Below are 16,667 nucleotides of genomic sequence, written 5' to 3' on the forward strand. Positions count from 1 at the left end.
TCTGTGCTAGGGTCAGCTCTACCATCTGCCTGCCAGGGGAGTTCGTCCTCAGAAGAAGTATTCTCTACTGATAATTTATAACCAGAATCTGTCTCCCTTTGTGCTTTCTGAGGGCACCAGAATCTGGTATTTGAGTTTTATGTTAAACAACTATATTATCCTGTCCCCTCCCTTAGCATTGTCAGGTGCTGACAGTTGATTCTGCTTCATTCAGATCTCAATCACTTCATTTTTGTCAGTAGTTTTCAATTACTACTGTCACAGACTGCAATAAAAAAAAAAAAAAGGCTGCTCCTTCACTCATCAGAGGATGTAAAAACCTTTGGAAGTCTAAACCCTGGTGAAAAGGCCTAGGCGCAAGGGTACTTCATACAGTACAAAGCAACCAGCATGTGCCTGTCTTTCATTGCTCTGGACTACAGCTAAGAGCAGGGCTAAAGACACATTCCTTCCATGTGTCTCCTGTTAAGAATTGAGATCCTTTGTGCTGTAAGATGAATCTGCTTCTTTTTCTTTCTTTCTCTTGTTTCTCTCTCAATGTTTTTTCATCTAATCTTGGCTTTATTATTCGTGCAGAAGGCAGGGTAAATTTCCACCTTATAATCATTATTGTTTGTGACCATATTATGTGTAACCATGGTGAAACTAACTGTTGTGAGGGAAACAAGAATGTGCGGATGGTAAAGACCCTTGATTGAGCCTATGTCTTTCATTCCTGTTAAGAGAGCTGTACAGTTGTGGCTGAGCCAACATTTTTACTCCACCATGGACTTTACAGCTGAAGTTCAGTGAAGTTCCCCAGCCTGGTTCAAGCAAAGCTCAGAGCTAAACAGCATTATTTCTTCTCTTCCTAAGGGCTGGTGGCTTGACACCATGGTAGAATGCGTGGCTTAGTTCAAGGGAGCAGAGGGGACAAGTATGTGCATAACTGAGGCCAGGTCAACATCTGCCAGGATGGGATGGTAATTCCTCACCAACTGAGCAGGGAGAACATTCACAATCGGTAAACCGTACTGAGCACTAGTGCTAAACAGGTCAATAGACATTGGAAACCATCTGTTATACTATGAAGCAGGAAAACAGGATGGTCCTGAAGCCACTCACCCCACATGGGGCTGGATATCTTCAGACCCAGCTTTGTTTGCTTTAAGAAAGCATAATGTCATCCATTCCTTGTGCCCACTGCTTCAATCCCTACTCTGCTGGAGGCTATGAGGAGATGATAAAGAAGTCACCATCAGATTTCTTCTGAGGCAAGATGGCTCCTGTTCAATTCATAACTTAGGAACCACGAGTATATCAAATCACTCTAACACCGCTACATCTCCTCTGGCAGCTCCCCAGCCATCTAAGTGTGTGAGGCCGGGTGCTTCCAGGTACAGCCAACCAATAAAGCCTGCTGTATTGGCTTGGACGTTCATGGTTTTCAAGAAGCAATGCTGTTGGGCAGCTAAGACACATGACCAGGAATCAGGAGACCTGTATTCTATCCCAGCCCTGCCACTGACTGGCTGTCTGACTTTGGTTAAGTCACTGTAATTCTGTATTTCTCTTCCCACCTTTGTTGGCCTTGCGTGTTTAGCTTGTTAACTTTTTTATTACCTTTGGGCCTCTGGAAGCAAATGGTACTAGGCATAATAATCATCATCATCATTTAGATGCCTTATTATCCCAGAGATATCAAGTCACCTCCTGCCCTCACTGTTTGAGTCTTACTGTGGTCAGTGGAGTATATGGCCTCATCCAGCTATTATGGAGTAGGCTATGACACGAGGTTTTTCTTATGTTCTGGAGGGCAATGAGATGAGCTCTTCTTTGCATTGCTCATTAGTTTGCTTTCCATTAAAACTTCATGAACTGCTCCGCTCTAGAGAAGATGGGTATGGGTCACCACACATATAACTTGAGTGACTGGTATCTGTGCCTTAGCACTCTAGTTAGCCCAGGTGTGGTTAGCCCAAGTGTGATCACTCAAACTGGAAAGATGGACATGAGTTACTGTGTACTCACTGTTTCTCCACTGAAGAAGAGTTTAATAGAGGGAGAAGTAAAAGCTTGAGGTGTCCTCTCTCATACCTGGGCTCACCTGGAGGCCACCTCACTGAGAGGGCCATGCACCGCAGGGAGCTACCTTGCTGTGGGGTTCATGTCCTGGAGTGGATATGAAGGATGGGCGTGCCTAATAAAATTAAGTCTTTGAGCAGTTAGTGGCCCCTGAGTAAAAGACAGCTCAGGAAGAATGCCCACCCTGCTCCCTGCATCCCTGCTCCTGGCTTCATTTCCTGTGTGTGTTACTAGGAGCACTGGAGAAATATCCCATTGTTCTTTGTGCTGCAGTGACCGTTTCCAACTGACTTGTGGGAGAACTTGTTTGCCCTTCTGGGCACACAGGGGACTTGAGAGAAGGCTGTGGAGGTCTGTCAGCACTCAAGTAGATGAGCCTGTATTCCAACCAAGTTCCTAGTCTAAGTAAAAGTAGTGCTCAAAGGTTGTTGGGTTTTTTTCTTGTAGCCTCATAAATCAACTTGTCTCAGTTTAAAGCACCAGCAAACTAGGTCAGAGGGTTTTGCACATGGATGTCAGAGACCCAAGAAAGCACCAGAATGAACTCTGCAGGGAATATCTACCAGTGACTTTGTGTGGACTGGTCAGTCTTAGGCACTGTCTAGGGGTCTCTCCAGCCAACCACAGCATAGCTACAATTGTGCACGTTCTGGTGCATACAAGCAAAGACATTGTTTGCCCCAGCTGAGCTGCTCAGAACCAGGGTAAGCTGTGTGATTGTAACTAAGTGCTCTGCCTGTCAACACTAGAGAGCCGTCTCTGCCAGGGTGACAAAGCCTTACATTTACAGATAGAAATAAAAGCCTGCTCCTAACAACAGCCTCTTCCTAGCATCATAGGGAGGAGAGAGAATTGAGGAACCTTGTAAGTTTTATCACATTAAGGTTGAAGGAGCTAAATTTAATACACAAAAACTGAGATCGTATCTAATTTTCCCATTAAGTAGGGATTAAACCTTTCTTAATATAAAAACAAATGTTCCTCCCAAAGGAAATGGCAACCCATGCTTCCTGAGGCATAGATGTAATTGTCTAGGAGGTTAGAAGTATATCTGTCCCATGGACTAGGAGGGGCCAATCATTAGTCCTAGTCATTCCTGAAGTTTGTTGCTAGGATCTACTTTATTAGGAAGGTCATGCAGTTTTCATGGGACTGGATTCCATGAAGCAGGAGGTTCCTTCCAGTCCAATATTCTTATGTTTCTGTGGGTCCATCTAGCTCCTTGTGGCTTTTTTTTAACACTGGGACTTGTAGGTATGAATACAATGAGAACACTCACCTACTTCTATTGTTTGGGCATAAAGGGAAGGAGCCATCAGTCACACTGGTTATAAAGCTCAGTTGTGTGCCTAGGGTCATTGGGGTGTGTGGTGGTACCAAGGGTTGAGGGAATAAACAGGGGTAAGAAGTGCTGAGGTAGCATTCCTCTCCCATGTGGAAAGACTGATATATGGACTGTCAAATGCCACACCCTTCAGAGTTCTCTGCTTGCTTTGTTAATCTGTAACCCCTCTTATACACTTTCCTTACCTTCTTTTCCAGCCCCTAGTGCTGCTGATGGAGTGGCCTGAAGCCACCAACTTCGCCTGCCTGATAGCAGGTTACTGCCGGCTCCTGGTGGACTCCAAGAAGATGATATTCTCTCGGCCTCCCAGTCAGCCGCCACCTCCTCAGATTATCAAGGCAGGTATGTTTCAGCTTCTGCTATTTGTGGGCCCATTCCCCATAGCATAGGCCAGGCCTTGACACAAATGGAGAGTCCCTAGTATCCCTATGGCCTAAAGAAAAGAGGGAGACCACAGCCACACCCTCTGGGGCTTGAGCTGGGGAGGCAGTCCCTCCCGGCTAGGCCTTGCCTCAAGCAGCGTGTGTCTAATAAGCCTGTGTGAGTCGGTAGTGATCCGATCTGGCTTCGGATTCGGCCGCTTCAGATGGCCATGATCTGATCTGGAGCTCTGGACCGAGTTTCTGCCTCGATCCGGCTGAAGTGGCTCCGAAGCTTTGGAGCCGCCTCGGAGATCCGGCCATAGGGTATAATAGGGAATCAATGAAATATCTATAACTTTGTTTCTTATCCAATTTGGATGAAACTTGCAGAGATGGTGGCCTCTGCTGAGAGCATGAAACCTGCCAAGTTTCAAGAAGATCGGTGCAGGGGGTTGGGGTAAACTGTACCCCAAATTCTTGAAAGCCAAACTCCTGTCATGTCTATGTGTTACACCACAGGGAGGTCAAAACTGCAGGGGTGGTAGCTCTTGCTGAGGCCACAAAGCCTGCCAAGTTTCAAGAAGATCGGTGCAGGGGTTTGGGGGGAACTGCACCTCAAGCTGCAGACAAGCAAAGCTCATGACATGAATGACACTGTGTGTTAAGGTGCAGTGGGGTGACAGCTGCAGGGATGGTGGCCCCTGCTGGGGCCACGATGCCTGCCAGCTGTGGAGGAGATCGGTGCAGGCGGGTTCTGTGGCCCTGCACCCCTAGCTGCTGACAGACAAAACTTGTGCCACAACTGTGTCTGTCTTGGGGCAGTTGATTGTCTGTATTGATTCTTTCCTTTCCTTAGCCTGGTTTTGTAGGTGCTAATTGATGCTCTTTAAGTCGTTATGTAGTAGCTAGGTCCTGTGTATTGAGCTGGTCCCTGAGTCCCAGGTCCCTGAGTGAATTATGATTGATTGATTGGTAACTGGTAACACAGCAGCTTAGCAGCCAGGCCTGCAGTAGTGTCTCCCCTCCCCGCCCCAAGACAGACAGTCATGACTGTACCACAAGTACCCATGGCATGAGTTTTGCTTGTCCAGAGCTTGAGGTGCAGTTCCCCCCAAACCCCTGCACCAATCTTCTTGAAACTTGGCAGGCTTTGTGGCCTCAGTAAGAGCTACCATTCCTTCAGTTTTGACCCCCCCTGTGTTGTAACACATAGACGTGACAGGAGTTTTGCTTTCAAGAATTTGGAGTATAGTTGCCCCAAAACCCCTGCACTGCTCTTCTTGAAACTTGGCAGGCTTTCTGGCCTCAGTAAGAGCTACCGCTCCTGCAGTTTTCACCCCACTATGTTGTAACGCCTAGATGAGACATGAGTTTTGCTTTCAAGAATTTGGGATGCTGTTCCCCACAAGCCCCTGCACCGATCTTGAACCTTGGCAGGCTTCATCCTCTCTGCAGAGTCTACCACCCCTGAAAATTTCATCCAAATCAGACAAAAAAACAACAAAGTTATAGATATTTTATTGTTTCCCTAGTATACCCTATGGCCTGATCTCCGAGGTGGCTCCGAGGCAGCTCCGAAGCATTTCGGAAGCTCCAAACCACTTTGGGAAGCCTAACAAGGCCAGCGCTTTGACCCGGATGTGCTGCTTCTGAACCCAAAGGATCCGAAGCTTCTCCAGATCCGAAGCTCTGTGTGAAGCCTCGCACAGCCCTAGTGTCTAATGTCCCTGTCACATAAAGAAGGGAGAGTGAGCCCATAGCCTTGCAACCCCAGCCCTCCTTCCCCAGAATGCCACTAGCCAGCCAAGATGTAGAGCAGGCTTGTCTACCATACGGCCTGCGGGCCGCCATGTGGCCCGCCAAGCCGTTTTCTCTGGCCCGTGGTGCTGCAATGGAAATGAAAGTAAACACTGTTTACTTTCATTCCCACCCCTTGTCCCTCCACCAGCCCCTCAGCAGCTTCCTAATGGCTGCTGAAGGGCTGGGGAAGGGACAAGGTTCCCACACGCACTTCATCAGCTTGACGTTGCCGACGCGGTACATGTGGGAAGAGGAGCAGCCATGTGCCTCTAGGGACAGGATGAGCCCAGCCAGAGCAGCAGGGGGCTCAGCTGCACTTTCCCATACCTGCGCTGGTCAGTCCTGAGCAGCACATGGCTCTGCCGCCACTTCTGCTGGCTGATGCCAACCTGGGCAGGTCTGTCCCATCTGGAGCAGCACGCAGCTGAAGCCGGATTCCCACATGCCAGCCGGGTCAGCACCAGTCAGCAGAAGCAGTGGCAGAGCCATGTGCTGCTTGGGACTGCCTGGCGCAGTCAGGGGGAAAATGCAGCTGAGCCCCTGCCACTCCGGCTGGGCTCATCCCATCCCAAGCAGCACATGGTTCCGCCACCGCTTCTGCTGGCCGGTGCAGACCTGGCCGGGCTCCTCTCGTCCCCAGCAGCTCGTGGGAAGCCGGCTTCAGCCGCAAGCTGCTCCAGATGGGATGGACCCAGCCGGGTCAGCGCTGGCCAGGAAAAGCGGCATACAGCTGAAGCTGGCTTCTCACGTGCTACTGGGAACGGGAGGAGCCCGGCCGGGTCAGCACCAGCCAGCAGAAGCAGCGGCGGAACCATATGCCGCTCGGGAGGGTACGAGCCCAGCCGGAGTGGCAGGGGCTCAGCTGCATTTTCCCCTTGCCTGTACCCGTCAGTCCCGAGCGGCACATGGCTCCGCTACCCCTTCTGCTGGCTGGTGCTAACCCAGCTGGGCTCCTCCCATCCCCAGTAGCACATGGGAAGCCAGCTTCAGTTGCATGCTGCTCTGGATGGGACAGACCCGGCCGGATTGGCACCGGCCAGCAGAAGCAGTGGTGGAGCCATGTGCCGCTTGGGACTTCATGTCAGACCAACTTGATTGCCTTTTATGATCAGGTCACAAAAGCACTGGATGCAGGTGTTGCCGTGAATGTAGTCTTTCTGGACTTCAGCAAGGCCTTTGATACTGTCAGCCACCCCATCCTCATTACAAAACTAGGTGCCTGTGGCATTGATGCCTGCACGGTCAAATGGATTGCAAATTGGCTGAAGGGTCGTACTCAGAGGGTGGTGGTGGATGGGTCATATTCGACCTGGGGGGAAGTGGGCAGCGGAGTCCCCCAGGGCTCGGTTCTTGGGCCTGCACTGTTCAATTTCATTATCAGCGATTTGGACGACGGGGTGGGCTAACAAAAACAGGGTGCATTTCAATACTGACAAGTGCAGGGTGCTGCACTTGGGCAGTAGTAACCAGCAGTACACTTATAAGATGGTAAACTCCCTTCTTGAGAGCACGGAGGCAGAAAGGGATCTTGGAGTCATTATTGACTCCAAGATGAACACGGGCCGACAATGCGAGGTCACGGTCGGTGGGGCTAACCGGACCTTATCGTGCATCCACAGGTGCATCTCAAGTAGGCCCAAGGAGGTGATCCTCCCCCTCTACGCAACACTGGTCAGGCCACAGCTGGAGTACTGTGTCCAGTTCTGGGCACCCCACTTCAAGAGGGATGTGGACCACACTGAGAGGGTCCAGAGGAGGACCACCCGCATGATCTAGGGACAGCAGGGCAGACCCTACAATGAGAGGCTACAGTACCTGAACCTATTCAGCCTTCACAAGAGAATGCTGAGGGGAGACCTGGTGACCATCTATAAACTCACTAGAGGGGACCAGAAGGGTTTGGGGGAGACCTTGTTTCCCCTAGTGCCCCCCCGGGATAACAAGGAATAACGGCCACAAGTTGTTGGAGAGTAGGTTTAGATTAGATGTCTGTAAGAACTACTTTACAGTTAGGGCGGCTAGGATCTGGAACCAACTTCCAAGGGAAGTGGTGCTGGCTCCTACCCTGGGGTTCTTTAAGAAGCAGCTTGATGCCTACCTGGCTGGGGTCATTTGAGCCCAGTTTTCTTCCTGCCCAGGCAGGGGGTTGGACCTGAAGATCTGCAAGGTCCCTTCCGACCCTACTTCTATGATTCTATGAGACCTGCCTGGGTCAGCACCAGCCAGTGGAAGTGGCGGCGGAGCTGTGTGCCGCTCGGGACTGACTAGCACAGGTAGGGGGAAAGTGCAGCTGATCCCCTGCTCCTCTGGCTGGGCTCATCCTGAAGTTCATTTCATGTTTGTAAAATGCTTGGAGAGCCCCACATAGATGCACTGCATAGGAATGCAGAATATATTTTGACTTATTTGGTTGGCACCTTAGGCTGAGATTTTCAAAGCTGAGTCAAAATGCCAACTTCCATTAAAATGAATGGGATTTAGAGGGCTCCAAATCTTTTATGACAACTTTGTAACATGCCTATCTACCCCTTTTTGCAAATCTCAGCCATAGTTTGGAAGCTCAGCCAAAGAGCATAAGAGCTTCTGAACATAAGAGCATAAAAAGTGCCATGCTTGGTCAGCCCCATGGTCCATCTAGCTCAGTATCCTGTCCCGAACAGTGGCAGAGGTGGATGCTATAGAGGGAGAGTTTTGAACTGGTTATTTAGACCCATTTCTTTGTCACTTCCTGCAACTTCATTGGTGTCAAAGGTCACGTGACATCACTTCCTGATGTGATACCACTTCCTGCGAGGTCTTTGAATATGGCTCGCAGGCCCACTGGGTGATAAAAAGTTCGTGATCCCGCCCCACATTCAAAAAGGTTGGACACCCCTGATGTAGAGAGACAGAGCGGCCCAACATCCCTGGCAGGTGGCCCAGTTGTTGTGTGCTTTGCATGTCAGTGCCGAAGCCCCCAGTTCAGCACCTTCCTCTTTTTTGTGTGTCATGGGCATGGTTGTTCCCCCTCCTTCCTGCCTCTTAATTTTCTTACAGCCCCCTTCCCTTCCCCCTTGGTATGACACTGAGGGAGCCCCAGTCCCAACCCCCAAACTGTAAATGTCCTGCAGAGAGGCCATGTCACTGTGTCTGATTGGGGAAGGATGGCAGATGGCCCAGCAAAGCTGCTGGTTCAAGACCTCACTTTTTCTTCATGTTCTTCTGGATGTTCTTATTTTTAATTAACTTTTTTATCTCCTTCTCCTCCCTCTTGGAATGACACTCATGGAGCCAAGTCCTCAAAGCCTAGGCCTTGCTTCAGAGTCTCCAGTGTCCCAGCTGGCTAAAGAAAGGAGAACAAGGCTACAGCTGCACAGATTAAGGCCCAAGCCCCAGAGCAGCACTAGCCACTAAGTTGTAGAACGGTAGAGTAGCCAAAAACCCCTGGCAGGGCTTCAAGCCCCAAAGTGCCTGCCCACCATACATTAGGGTAGAGATGTAAAATTTCTGGAAATTTTGCAGCAATGGGAAAAAAACGTTTTTTTCCATTTTTTTCTGGAAAAAATGGACATTTTGGGAAAAAATTAAATATATGTAATGCTTATTTTCTTAGCAACCTTTACAGATCTAAATTCATGTTGCTCCTTTAAGAACATAAAATGTATAATGTATAACTTGGTTTGCTCATAAAATTATCATGCTTGGTATATTTATTAAATTTAAAAGTATAGTTTATTCAGACAATAATTACAAATTTACTAATTGAATTTACTTTAAAATGTTTTTAATTTTTCTTACAAATGGAGCTACAAGCTGCTGAACTCTAAGGAACCTAACATCTCATAGTATTTGCCAGTTTATGAGAAGCAGGCAAAAATTAAAGTTGAAAACAGAAGAAACTATTGAGACAGTAAAACAAAGAAAGTTATTATGTATTCTGGACCTAGTCTCCTCCACAGTGTCAAGCAGATACAGAAAGCACTCATCTTTAGAAAAAGAGAAAAAAACCAAGACTCATTAAATACAAATTTTGCTACATGAAACTTTGTCTAATCAGTCTCATTTTCTGAGCTATCACTATCTGATACTTCATTTTCATCATCTTCATGGACTTTTGAAAACTGAAAGTTTGCCCAGATTGAGACAAGATTCTCTACTCTTTCACATGTTAGTTTATTTCTTGATTGATGTATTTCCAAACATGGATCAGTTTCTTTCACATGCTGCAGAAGATGGAGGAATCTGAAGCAGGCGAGAAGCAAGAGGAGTCAGAGGCTGTGTTGTGCAAAGGCCTTGCCACTATGTTGCAGGAGGGATATGCTTGGCAGAGTCCCAGACTGCATTCCTGGACCAAATACCTGAAGATGTTCTGTATTCTGCAACATATGAAAGTACCTTTCCAACATTAAGTCCTAAGTGTGTTACTTGTTTTGTAACCCAACCAAATGCAGTAGCAGTGCTATCATCACTAAAATTTCTGCCTTTGAATCTTGGATTCAAGAGATTTGCAACAGCATGAAGTGATTGGCAACAAAATTCTTCCCATCTGTTAATAAAGTCTTTCACTTTTCTTTCTTCTGTACTTGTAAGTGGAGATATATTTAGAGTCTCAAAAACAGTTGATTTTATCTGGGCCATTTGGCAAGGAATGTCTCACAAAAGTGTACTGTCTGATTCAGATGCAGTGATTGCTGAAGAAATTGGCTTTAGAATCTTCAGGGAGTTCTGCAGCTGAACCCAGAAGACATCCTCATCAAAGACAGTGTTCCTTATGTTTCTGGATACTTTAAGATCCTCAATTATTACTGTTTCTTGAAGAGCTTCTTTGTTTTTAGTAATCTTTCAAATTAGATCACTACATTACTACAGTTTGAGTGTCACTATTTTATTCTTTGCATTCTTTTCTTCCTGCTTCTTCTTAAAGACTGCAGCTACAATATGAGTAGCTTTTACATGTTTTATAACTTGTTTTGCTCTTCTATAGAACTTCTTCAGTGTCCAACTTCATGATGTCATTAAGAAGCAAGTTTAGCCCATGGGATGCACATCCTATTGCAGTAATATGTGGATATTTATTCATTATGATCTCCCATGCTGCTTTCATATTACTTGCATTGTTAGTCAGCAAAGCAGATACTTTCCCACTCCCAATCTTCTGTAGGACTTCATATATTTTACTACTGATATACTCTGCAGCACACGTGTTCTCTCCTGTTTTAATGCATCTATAAAAAACTGGTTGAGGTGTTGTTATCACAAAGTTTATGATTCCTTCTCCCCACACATTTGTCCATCCATCTGTAAGTACTACAAAACACAGTACTTCATTGATTCTTCCTTGCACAGATTGCATTACACGTTCATATTCTGACACTAAAAGAGGCTTGCTCAAAGAATGTCTGCTGGGCAAACGGTATGATGGTCTTAGTAATTTAAAAGCTTCCTGCCAGTATGCATTTTCAGTTATTGAATATATTGCTTTTGCAAGAGCTTGGTCATTTTTCCCCTGATCTTCAGGTGTCATCTTGTCTAGAAATGAAGCTATTGAGAGTCTTTTGTATACAGTTGGTTGCAATATTTGGTTACTTGAGGATGTTGATTGGGCAACCCTTTGTGATGCTGATGTTATAGAAAAAGCAGCAGCAGCAGCAGCAGGAGGACTTCTGGATCAAGAATGTTGGAAAGAGCTACTTGCACTTTCATTATCACAATCTGCCTCCTCCTCACTTACACCCAGGAAGGATTATTTAATGTCTGTAGGACACTTCTTACATACAAGGATGTGTTTGGTCATCCTAGTAGCATTTGGAAATGCATATTTCATTTGACAGTATTTGCAAATCACATGTTTTTCTCATAATAACTTGCAGTGTGGAAATGTTTCCATATGCTAGAAGTTGGTTGTACCATTTTGCTGAGGGAGAAAAAAGAAAAATGTAATTTAGTGGCTAGCTTGCATATATAAACACTAAGCTACAGCATGTACAAATTTAGTAATGGATGGAGGAGAGGCCTCCTCAGAGTTAACTGTGAACAACTTCCCTGCCCTGCAGGCCTCATTTCACTGCTAAGGTTGGGTGATTTGTCACAAAACTCAAGATTAGTTGGAATTCAAGTATGAGCTGCATAGAATCATAGAATCATAGAAGTAGGGTCAGAAGGGACCTTGTAGATCTTCAAATCTGACCCCCTGCCTGGGCAGGAGGAAAACTGGGCTCAAATGACCCCAGCCAGGTAGGCATCGAGCCGCTTCTTAAAGACCCCCAGGGTAGGAGCCAGCACCACTTCCCTTGGAAGTTGGTTCCAGATCCTAGCCGCCCTAACTGTAAAGTAGTTCTTACAGACGTCTAATCTAAACCTACTCTCCAACAACTTGTGGCCGTTATTCCTTGTTATCCCGGGGGGCACTAGGGGAAACAAGGTCTCCCCCAAACCCTTCTGGTCCCCTCTAGTGAGTTTATAGATGGTCACCAGGTCTCCCCTCAGCATTCTCTTGTGAAGGCTGAATAGGTTCAGGTCCCGTAGCCTCTCATTGTAGGGTCTGCCCTGCTGTCCCTAGATCATGCGGGTGGTCCTCCTCTGGACCCTCTCAGTGTGGTCCACATCCCTCTTGAAGTGGGGTGCCCAGAACTGGACACAGTACTCCAGCTGTGGCCTGACCAGTGTTGCGTAGAGGGGGAGGATCACCTCCTTGGACCTACTTGAGATGCACCTGTGGATGCACGATAAGGTCCGGTTAGCCCTGCCGACCGTGACCTCACATTGTCGGCCTATGTTCATCTTGGAGTCAATAATGTCTCCAAGATCCCTTTCTGCCTCCATGATCTCAAGAAGGGAGTTTCCCATCTTATAAGTGTACTGCTGGTTACTACTGCCCAAGTGCAGCACCCTGCACTTGTCAGTATTGAAACGCACCCTGTTTTTGTTAGCCTACCCCTGCAACCTATCCAGGTCTTGCTGCAGTCTTTCCCTCCCTACTAGCGTGCCCACCTCACTCCAAATTTTGGTATCATCAGCAAATTTAAACAGGTTGCTTTTCACCCTGTTGTCCAAATCGCTGATAAAGAAATTGAACAGTGCGGGCCCAAGAACCGAGCCCTGGGGGACTCCGCTGCCTACTTCCCCCCAGGTTGAATATGACCCGTCCACCACCACCCTCTGAGTACGACCCTTCAGCCAATTTGCAGTCCATTTGACCGTGTAGGCATCAATGCCACAGGCACCTAGTTTTTTAATGAGGATGGGGTGGTCGACAGTTTCAAAGGCCTTGCTGAAGTCCAGAAAGACTACATCCACAGTGACACCTGCATCCAGTGCTTTTGTGACCTGATCGTAAAAGGCAATCAGGTTGGTCTGACATGACCTGCCCCTAATGAAACCATGCTGGTTGCCCTTGAGCAGTCATCCCCGAGGATGAAAATAGGTTATGAAAATATACTAATGCAGCTAAAATATAGTTTAATATACTGAATTCAGAGAAATTTAAACTCTTACCTTTCAATAAAGAAGTATACTTTCTTTCAGCTCCTTTGTGCTGCTCCTGTATTTCTGTGGATCTCAAGGTCACAGGGCAAGGAGGAGGCAGGCTCCTTCCAACTCCAAAACCTTTAGACTTGCTCTGTCTCCTTTCCTGAGGCTTTTGAGCAAGCAGGGCAATAAGCTCCTTGTTTCTAATCTCTACAGGAATGAATGGATGCTGCTGCCAGTATCCAGTCACAGTCCTTTGAGCCTAGTCAGAAGGACGGGAGCAGATCCACCAACCTCTAAATCAAAAGTCAACAATAGTGAAAGTCCACAAGCAAAGAAGGCACTGAATCTTTCTTCCTTCTCTTGTGAAAATGGCAGTGCCCCCGGGGGGCAGAAATGCATCTTGGTCTTGCATTTGAGAGTTGTACTGTACTGCTTGTCCTCGGTGTACAGGAATTGTAATGATCTGATACTGTAGATAGTCTTACATAAAAGTCTTCCTATTACATAGTTATTAGAAAACATTTTTGGGGAGTAAAAGGTAGCAATATATGAACACCTTGTCTTAAACATTTTGTTCATTATTCTAAAAGAAAACTGTTTCATAAGAGGTTTTTTTAATTTTTCCAAAATGTTTCCATTTTTCCAATTTTTCAGAAAAAAACAAAAAAGTCCTTGGAAAAAATGGGGGAAAATTGGTTTTTTTCTGAATTTTTCTGTTTTTCTTCTGGGCCTTCACATCTCTAGGTTAGGGCCAGTCCCTGAGTCTGGCTAGGAAACACCTTCTTCCTATGCCTCAGGAAAAGTGGTGGGCCAAGCACAACTTTCAGGTGGGGGCTTTTTCAGCTAGCCCTAGAGGGTCCTTCTTTTCCCCTTCCCCGTGAGTACCTCAGTCTGGCCCTGTTGCTGCCCAGCTAAAGGCACAGGTGCGGGCCACAAAGGAACAGGGATTGGCTCCCTGTCTCAAACCCCCTGCTCCAGCAAGTTATACTGGGAAGAGCAGCTGACAGTCTGTGGGAGATGGGCCAAGGATGGTTTGCCTGGTGTGCCAATCATAGAGCTGCTTGTTCAAAACCAACCTCTTCCATGTGTGTTATGGGTAGGGTTGCCCCTCTCCTGACTACCTCTTGTCTTTCTAGTATTTTTCCCTGCCTCCTTCATGTCTTTTTTGGCATGAAACTTACAGAGCTCCACAGCTGGGCCTTCAGACTACTCACCATAGTTAGGGGAGAAAGGGTATTCACTCTGTAATATCCTCTGTGCATTGGTGTGGAAGCAGAACTGATAGGGACCATTTTTACAGGGAAGGATGGTATTAAGAGAAGGAAGTAGGTATCACAAGACAGGGGTTTGGCCTGTGCTGCTGCCTTGCTGTGTGACCTTGGCCAAAGGACTCAAGTTTTCAGTGTTTCAGTTTCTCTGTCTCTGGAAAGCAGCAATAATTACACCCACCTCATAGCGAATTCCAACCCATATTAGAATTGCTTAGTATCTGTTCTGCAAGGCAGATCTAAACTGACACAGCATGTATTAGCCATTTTAAAAGGCCTGTCATTCTGCCAGTTAAAAGAAACACTGGATTCTCATAGCACAGCTTGTCTGCTCCTGTGGAGACACATCACAAGAGCTGTGGGCATGAACCTGCAGTCTGTATGTATTTTTCAGGCCTCCAAAGAGATGATGTTGAACAGAGGTATCGCATAAAGGGTACATACCTGGGAGCATATTCCTACTGCCTTTGTACAAGTGCTGATGTGGAAACACTCACCTCCTCCATTGGATGTTTGATGAACTGTGCTGGGGGATTCTGCCATTGTTATCATTGTGCTTTATAATGGGAGGTGCATGGCCAAGATTTTCCAAAAGGGACTAAGAATTGTGGTTACCTTGGTTCTTAGGTATCCTGTTCAAAACACCTTGAAGCGTGCTCTTGAAGGGACTGGGTTTTCAGAGGGCTGAGGCCCAGCTTGTCCAGAGAGCAGGCCCCTTTTAGGGGTCTTGTGTTGGGCACTCAAAATCAGTAGCCAGCTTCTAGCAATCTTGGCATATATGAAAGCTACCAGTGCAGAGGATGGCAGCCATAACAGCAGCCACACTGAGGGGATCCTTCCTCACTGAGACACACTTGGGGATTTACCGCTTAGTCTGAGATGGGGGTCTCAGTTTTGTGACTGGAAGATAAATCTCAGGGCTGAACCTGCCCCTTCCTCTGCAGCCACCAAGAGCCTACTGCCCTCTTCAGAGGGAGCTCCCTGTGTTCTCATACACCTGCCCTTGAACAGCTGGTTGGGACAAGGGCTATAATGAGGTGATGGATCCATGGCTCATTGGATCCAACTGCTATTCTCCCTGTAGGGTGGAGACACAATTGCAGCAAGAGCTAGAACAGGGCTGTCCAAGTAGGTAATGGCTGCACCCCAGCAGGGGCTGCAAGCAGCACTGGCCACAATAGTGTGAGCCAAGGGCCCCCTGACCACTACTGCATGGGCACCACCCCCTACTGCTCCACTGTGCATACAGGAGCTCCCCACCCCCAACCACCACTCCACCATATGCACAGGTGGCAGCCCACACCCCCACCACTTCTCACCACTGTTCCCAGCACTGCCTCTCCAGGGACAGGCAAAGCAGAAACCAGAGGGGAAGCCTAGAGACCCCAGCAGCTGCTGCAGCCAAAGCAATAGGGGAGCAGGGGCCTGGGAGCCTGGGGGGCACCAACTAACTCCTTGCAGACTGCATGCACCCACTGGCCACCAGTTGTGCAGCCTTGAGCTAGGACACCCTCAGGGCTATAGTAAGTGCACCTCTGGGCTGTAGGCAAACAGTATGCCTAGCCCAGATAGTCAGGTGTGGTTCAGAAAGGGTGCCTATAGTCTTGACTGGAAAAACATACATTCTGCCCATATTTAAATCCTGCTGAGGTTGCAGGCTGAGTTGTCAGAAGCCAGAAACATCACAGTGAGAAGGAACTGTCTATATCATTACTACACATCTCTGCAGAGTGATAAGGGAGCCCCAATGGGATGAGTCAAGTTAGCCCAAGCTTTGAATGTCCAGGCTGCAATCAGACTGTGCCAAATCTTTGGCTGTAAAATCAAGCCCCAGTTTGTGCTCTTTGCCTGGGAGAGGAACACCTCCATCTTCCCTGAGGCCTATTAAAGTCTCCTGCAGTACTGCAGACTTTTTTACAAGGGAATATTCTGTGCTGATGCCATCAGTTAAATCAGTCTCCCTACATCTCCCCTTGATGCAATACACCACATCACCTGCCCTCACCAGTCAGTCAGGTCATGTATCCTCCCCAGTAAAAGTCTTTAACAACCTTGGTGTTAGCCCACTGTTGTTAATCTCAGCTCTTTGCTAGAATTACACTTTCCCAGAAACCAGAGAAACACAGACAGCTAGAGCACAGGAGGACTAGTCTATGCAGCAGACCCCTTTGCAGTTCCCACATTTCCCTTTTCAAAAACAGGCAAGAGATCAGCTTCAGGGGTAGGTGACTAGTGCCCAATACTGGCTCATAAACAACCTGATTTCCCAGTCCTGAATCCAACCTCCTGCTCCCTTCTTGATGAGAGGTCTTCAGGGGCAGCCACATCCTCAACCCTGGAATCAGGAGGTAAAGGAGAGCAGAAAAGGGGGAGGCTGTG

At 47.4% G+C, this 16,667-nt stretch overlaps 1 protein-coding gene across 1 annotated transcript in view; it reads left to right on the forward strand.

Moving 5' to 3' along the window:
* Positions 1-16,667, forward strand: part of FRMPD3 (FERM and PDZ domain containing 3) — a 72,197-nt gene that overhangs the window by 44,885 nt on the left and 10,645 nt on the right. Inside the window, 1 exon segment of the mRNA XM_019487977.2 lies at positions 3,607-3,751. Coding sequence (XP_019343522.2) covers positions 3,607-3,751 — 145 coding nt within the window.

The sequence above is a fragment of the Alligator mississippiensis genome, chromosome 8 (genome assembly GCF_030867095.1).
Source record: "Alligator mississippiensis isolate rAllMis1 chromosome 8, rAllMis1, whole genome shotgun sequence".
In the NCBI taxonomy this organism is placed as follows: Eukaryota; Metazoa; Chordata; order Crocodylia; family Alligatoridae; genus Alligator; species Alligator mississippiensis.